The sequence below is a fragment of the Salvelinus namaycush genome, chromosome 1, assembly GCF_016432855.1.
Source record: "Salvelinus namaycush isolate Seneca chromosome 1, SaNama_1.0, whole genome shotgun sequence".
Classification (NCBI taxonomy): domain Eukaryota; kingdom Metazoa; phylum Chordata; class Actinopteri; order Salmoniformes; family Salmonidae; genus Salvelinus; species Salvelinus namaycush.
The window spans coordinates 3,557,140-3,564,811 of record NC_052307.1 but is presented as its reverse complement, the minus strand read 5'-3'; the positions used below and the strand labels follow the sequence as shown (position 1 = coordinate 3,564,811).

General features: G+C 42.5%; 1 protein-coding gene across 1 annotated transcript in view; it reads left to right on the top strand.

Annotated features, from left to right (window-relative positions):
- Positions 1-914: 914 nt before the first annotated feature.
- LOC120050101 (electrogenic sodium bicarbonate cotransporter 1-like) overlaps positions 915-7,672 on the top strand; it is a 150,561-nt gene continuing 143,803 nt past the window's right edge. The window contains exon 1 of the mRNA XM_038996746.1: positions 915-1,132. Within this exon, the coding sequence (XP_038852674.1) occupies positions 915-1,132 (218 nt within the window). The remainder of the gene's footprint in view (positions 1,133-7,672) is intronic.

The following is a 7,672-nucleotide window of genomic DNA, read 5'->3' as shown; positions in this document are numbered from 1 at the left end:
TATCACTGGTAACCAGCTATCACCACCAACCATGTCACATGTGTGTGTGTGTGCGCGTGTGTGTGTGTGTCCTACATAGAACTAATGGGAAAGGCACTGTTCTCTTTATCAACAGGCTGTTCAGTTCAACTTCTGACTACCAATACTTGTCACCGACACCACTTGTTGTAAGTGTCTATAGTCATGTGATCCATGTTAAAACACATCTGAAGAGGGCTAGTGTTGAAAAGTAGTATTTATATTTCAGTCTTTTTGATATCCTGCATAGTCTTTTTTTTATGTGAGCACTGATGCTTGACTAAATATTCAAATTAGAAAACAAGGGAGAAGGAAAGCAAAGCTTTCTTGTTTAGAATGGGCAGTTTGTGAAACATTTCCTAATTCTTAATGAGGGACTCATGGCACTATGCCAAGCTGGAGGACCAATAAAATGGGCTCTATTAGGTGGGAGAGGGGGCAGAGGGGAGGGGTAAGGGGGCTGACTGGGTGACCAATGGAGAGGGTTTCTATTTGAGCTGTGGAGGGGACAGAGGGGAGGGGGGCTGGCTGTGGGGGACTGGGGGACCCCCTCGCCCTCCCTCTACCTGGGTCTTAGAGAGCTCCAGTAGGGACAGAGGACAGACCACAGTAACTTTCCCACAGAAGTGTAGCTGTTGTTCTTCTGTGGAGGGTTCCCACCTGCACTCCTTCTGGGACCTAGTTGGACAGTTGGGTTAGATAAACCCTACCCGTTGGACAGTTGGGTGTGAAAAGTTCCAGAGATGTCTGAGAACAACAACAACAACCATGAAGAGAAGGAGAAGGAGAGGGATGAGGACTGGGATGAGAATGAGGAGAGGGATGATGTTCTTGTTAGGATTCCTCCACCTCCACCTCCAGTGGTCAGAGTTGGCCAGCTGGCCCCAGGGGCCAAGATGAATGGGTTAGGAGATGAGGGAAAAACCAACCTGGATGGGCAGCAGCCTGTAAGCCGTAGTATCTTCCCTTTCTCTCCAGTCTCTCCAGCGGGCGAGAGGATCCGCATTATGCTGGGAGAGGATGATGATGGACCGTCACCACCTCAACTCTTCACTGAGCTGGATGAGCTGCTCTCTGTGGATGGGCAGGAGATGGAGTGGAAGGAGACAGCCAGGTAGGAAGTCTAACTCTAACTCCAACCCTAACCTAACTAATAGTTAGGTAGGATGTCTTATAGCCCATAATCCCTCCATTAGTTTTATTCAAAATAACATTTAACTATTCAAAGTAAAGCATAGTATATTGAGATTTTTTAAAAGTTAATACAATTCAGTAATTGGACACCTGGAAAGATGAGTAAAAAACTCCTACGTTTAGGGTGGTGTTGGGCCTCTGCCAGATACACGCTGGTTCCAACATACCAGATAATCACAGTTGTCAACATGGTAGATAATCACTGGTGTCAACATAGTAGATAAACACTTGTGTCAACATGGTAGATAATCACTGGTGTCAACATGGTAGATAATCACAGGTGTCAACATGGTAGATACACACTGGTGTCAACATGGTAGATAAACACTGGTGTCAACATGGTAGATAATCACAGGTGTCAACATGGTAGATACACACTGGTGTCAACATGGTAGATACACACTGGTGTCAACATGGTAGATACACACTGGTGTCAACATGGTAGATAAACACTGGTGTTAACAGTAGATAATCACTGGGGTCAAGATGGTAGATACACACTGGTGTCAACATGGTAGATAATCACTGGGGTCAAGATGGTAGATACACACTGGTGCCAACATGGTAGATAATCACTGGGGTCAAGATGGTAGATACACACTGGTGTCGACATGGTAGATAATCACTGGGGTCAAGATGGTAGATACACACTGGTGTCAACATAGTAGATTAACACTGGTGTCAACATGGTAGATAATCACTGGGGTCAAGATGGTAGATAATCACTGGTGTCAACATGGTAGATAATCACTGGTGTCAACATGGTAGATACTCACTGGGGTCAAGATGGTAGATAATCACTGGTGTCAACATGGTAGATAATCACTGGTGTCAACATAGTAGATTAACACTGGTGTCAACATGGTAGATTAACACTGGTGTCAACATGGTAGATAATCACTGGTGTCAACATGGTAGATAATCACTGGGGTCAAGATGGTAGATAATCACTGGTGTCAACATGGTAGATAATTACTGGTGTCAACATGGTAGATAATCACTGGTGTTAACAGTAGATAATCACTGGGGTCAAGATGGTAGATACACACTGGTGTCAACATGGTAGATAATCACTGGTGTCAACATAGTAGATTAACACTGGTGTCAACATAGTAGATTAACACTGGTGTCAACATGGTAGATAATCACTGGTGTCAACATGGTAGATAATCACTGGTGTCAACATAGTAGATAATCACAGGTGTCAACATGGTAGATACACACTGGTGTCAACATGGTAGATACACACTGGTGTCAACATGGTAGATAATCACAGGTGTCAACATGGTAGATACACACTGGTGTCAACATGGTAGATACACACTGGTGTCAACATGGTAGATACACACTGGTGTCAACATGGTAGATAAACACTGGTGTTAACAGTAGATAATCACTGGGGGCAAAAGATGGTAGATACACACTGGTGTCAACATGGTAGATAATCACTGGGGTCAAGATGGTAGATACACACTGGTGCCAACATGGTAGATAATCACTGGGGTCAAGATGGTAGATACACACTGGTGTCGACATGGTAGATAATCACTGGGGTCAAGATGGTAGATACACACTGGTGTCAACATAGTAGATTAACACTGGTGTCAACATGGTAGATAATCACTGGGGTCAAGATGGTAGATAATCACTGGTGTCAACATGGTAGATAATCACTGGTGTCAACATGGTAGATACTCACTGGGGTCAAGATGGTAGATAATCACTGGTGTCAACATGGTAGATAATCACTGGTGTCAACATAGTAGATTAACACTGGTGTCAACATGGTAGATTAACACTGGTGTCAACATGGTAGATAATCACTGGTGTCAACATGGTAGATAATCACTGGGGTCAAGATGGTAGATAATCACTGGTGTCAACATGGTAGATAATTACTGGTGTCAACATGGTAGATAATCACTGGTGTTAACAGTAGATAATCACTGGGGTCAAGATGGTAGATACACACTGGTGTCAACATGGTAGATAATCACTGGTGTCAACATAGTAGATTAACACTGGTGTCAACATAGTAGATTAACACTGGTGTCAACATGGTAGATAATCACTGGTGTCAACATGGTAGATAATCACTGGTGTCAACATAGTAGATTAACACTGGTGTCAACATGGTAGATAATCACTGGTGTCAACATGGTAGATAATTACTGGTGTCAACATGGTAGATAATCACTGGTGTTAACAGTAGATAATCACTGGGGTCAAGATGGTAGATACACACTGGTGTCAACATGGTAGATAATCACAGTTGTCAACATGGTAGATAATCACTGGTGTCAACATGGTAGATAATCACAGGTGTCAACATGGTAGATACACACTGGTGTCAACATGGTAGATAATCACTGGGGTCAAGATGGTAGATACACACTGGTGTCGACATAGTAGATAGTAGATAATCACTGGGGTCAAGATGGTAGATACACACTGGTGTCAACATGGTAGATAATCACTGGTGTCAACATGGTAGATACACACAGGTGTCAACATGGTAGATAATCACTGGTGTCAACATGGTAGATAATTACTGGGGTCAAGATGGTAGATAATCACTGGTGTCAACATGGTAGATAATCACTGGTGTCAACATAGTAGATTAACACTGGTGTCAACATGGTAGATAATCACAGGTGTCAACATGGTAGATAATCACTGGTGTCAACATGGTAGATAATCACTGGTGTCAACATGGTAGATAATCACAGGTGTCAACATGGTAGATACACACTGGTGTCGACATGGTAGATAATCACTGGGGTCGACATGGTAGATAATCACTGGTGTCAACATGGTAGATAATCACTGGTGTCAACATGGTAGATAATCACTGGTGTCAACATGGTATATAATCACTGGTGTCAACATGGTAGATACACACTGGTGTCAACATGGTAGATAAACCATGGTGCCAACATGCTAAAGAGGACAGGTCTACTAACATACTAAGTACATTTTCCCTCAATGACATTTTAGTAGCAGAAGGGATTTTTTAGCCCGCCCTGTCGCTGTTGATTGGATTAATAAGCATTTTATGACTGTATACTGGGTATTGGTGATGATAATGATATTTGTCCTGATGACAGGAATCATAACCAACTCCTAACCACCTGTGCTATTGTTTGTTTTTTCGCATTGTTTGTAAATCATTTTGTACATAATGTTGCTGCTACCATCTCTTATGACTGAAAACAGCTTCTGGACATCAGAACAGTGATTAATGTAAACTCACTCACTGTTGTACATCGCCTTGTTCCGTACAATTGACCTTATTTTTGCGCTCAAAAAACGTAATACTTCCAGATCAACTGTAATATCAATATCAATGTAAAACACAATTTCTCCCCTTTCCAACAAAATTAATGAGGAGACCCTCATGATGCCCATCTCTGCATAATTCCACAAGGCAGTGAGCTCCGTCGGGTCTTTTTAAAAATGGCGGGTGGGGAAGCGAAGGCTACGAAGTGATCTTGAAAAGGGGGAAATATGTTGGGTGAAGAAAACAGGGTTTTTTCACCCGATTTGTCCAACTAATGAACTTTAAAATGTAAATAAAACGTAAATAGTTTATGTAATGTCTCATCACCTGTTTGAAGGTTTGTGTTGAATCTGAAGAGGGGTTTAGGGCTGCGCTAACGTTAGCCTCACAAGTGAACTGCAGCTGTTCCGGCTTTTGAGTGTCATGATGGCTTGCAGTAATGACACGCAAAAAAAATGCAATTGGCACCCTAGTCATGAAATATTTGTTTAATATTAGCAATAATTCTATTAATTTAGACAAAAATCATGAAGTTTTCTTACAAGTGTATATGGTTAAGCATCATTTTAATCTGCGAGAGAAGGGCTACCCCTGGTGGAAAGAGGCTGTACGGCACAAAATGAGTTGCAAATGAGCGCTGTACGTTACGGAGTGACACGTCACGATGTAACGTGCAGCGTCAGAGGGCTCGGTTTTTTTCATCTTTTCTCCAATACTGTTAGTCCATTATCATGTCAATCGACGCTGAATCGAAACGTAGTTCACACCCCGGATTTTGATACCAACACAGTCACTACAGTCCCATTCGTTTTCATTGCAGCCTCGTTTGAATGTCGCGGTTACGCACATTTGTACGGAATGGGGTGAGTTTACGCTACTTACCTCGAACTGGACAAAGATTTTTTCACAAAGAGTCCGAAGCGAAGGACATACTACTTTGTCGAGACAAGGCCCAAATCCCTTTCATCAGTATGAAGAAAAGACGGAGGAAAAGGAGGAGGAGGGCGGGGTGCCTTGTAAGAATTTGCCAATGAGTAGGTAAACCACCACTACACTCTGTATTATTGGCCAACGTGCAATCACTGGAAAACAAACTCGATGATCTACGGTCAAGACTATCCTACCAACGGGACATTAAAAGCGGTAATATTTTATGTTTCATCGAGACTTGGCTGAACAACGACACGGATAACATAGAGCTGGCTGGCTTCGCCGTGTTTCGGCAGGACAGAGTAGCTTTGTCTGGTAAGTCGAGTGACGGGGTGTGTATTTGTCAATATCTGCTGTTGCATGATGTCTAATATTAAAGAAGTCTTGAGGTATTGCTCACCTGAGGTAGAGTACCTCATGATAATTTGTAGACCACACTATCTACCAAGAGTTCTCATCTATATTATTCGTAGCCGTCTATTTACCACCACAAACCGATGCTGGCACTAAAACTGCACTCAACGAGCTGTATAATGTCAAGTGTGCTCCCTCTCCAGCCTCTCGGTCACCAGGCTAATCGTTATGGTGCACACCTGTCACCATTGTTACACGCACCTGCGCGTCATCACTCACCTGGACTCCATCACTTCCTTGATTACCTGCCCTATATATGTCACTCCCTTTGTTTCCTTCCCCAGGTGTCATTGTTTCTGTTTCCTGTCTGTGCATTGTTTGTGTTTCTTGTAAAACACTCACTCCCTGAACTTGCTTCCCGACTCTCAGCGCACGTCGTTACATATAAGGCCATAAGCAAACAAGAAAATACTCATCCAGAAGCGGCGCTCCCAGTGGCCGGGGACTTTAATGCAGACAAACTTAAATCCGTTTTACCTCATTTCTACCAGCATGTCAGATGTGCAACCAGAGGAAAGAAAAGTCTAGACGACCTTTACTCCACACAGAGACGCGTACAAAGCTCTCCCTCACCCTCCATTTGGCAAATCTGACCATAATTCTATCCTCTTGATTCCTTCTTACAAGCAAAAACTAAAGCAGGAAGTACCAGTGACTCGCTCAATCAAATGACGTGGATGCTACGCTACAGGACTGTTTTGCTAGCACAGACTGGAATGTATTCTGGGATTCATCCAATGGCATTGAGGAGTATGCCATCTCAGTCACCAGCTTCATCAATAAGTGCATCGATGATGTTGTCCCCACATTGACCGTACGTACATTTAAAACCAGAAACCATGGATTACAGGCAACATCCACACCGTGCTAAAGACTAGAACTGCTGCTTTTTAGGACCAGAACACTAATCTGGATGTAACCGGCTCTGTACCGGTACCCTTCCGCGTAATGTTCTGGTGAGGTGGAGGTGGAAGATAAGGCTCGCTGGATACAATTCTGCCGGTTGTCCATTTTAATGACCGCATGGATTGGATACAAATGCAAGGCAAACTTTAATGCTGCCGTCTGGACTCTCATGCACAAGTATATTTACCCTTCCTCATCACGCTTTGAGCAAATTGAGGAGTAAAAGCATGGCTCACGTTGATGACATCACAACATTAACATAATTTAGAAAATAAATACAATCAAATAGTTCACCCTTCAAAGTAGTGCAATACATCTCAAAATAACCTTAAAATAATACATGAAAATAAATATGAGGGATTTTTGGTGAAATACATAAAGTATATTTTACATCTTTTACATTCACCCCTCCTGAATTTCACCAAAATCCTAAAGGCAGTGAGCAAAGCATATTTCCCAGAGTTCAATTGAACATCTCTGTTCCTCCATTCCCCATGGGATGGTACGCAGTTGTGTGTGACTTGGCGACACCAGAGAGCTTGAGAAGTTCTTCGATTAGCTCGCTCTCAAAATTGTCCCCTTGATCTGTGTGGATTCGCTCAGCAAATCCATAAAACCAAAATACGTTGTCCAATATCTTTCTGGCAACTTACTTTACTGTTTAACTTCTTCTGGCTGCAAGCCCTAAGTCGGGATCAATATGACAACAGCCACTTCAAGTGCAGGGCGCGAAATTCAAAATATATTTTTTTGAAATATTTAACTTTCACACATTAACAAGTCCAATACAGCAAATGAAAGGTACACATCTTGTGAATCCAGCCAACATGTCCGATTTTTAGAATGTTTTACAGCGAAAACAGCACGTATATTTATGTTAGCTCACCACCAAATACAAAAAAGGACAGACATTTTTCACAGCACAGGTAG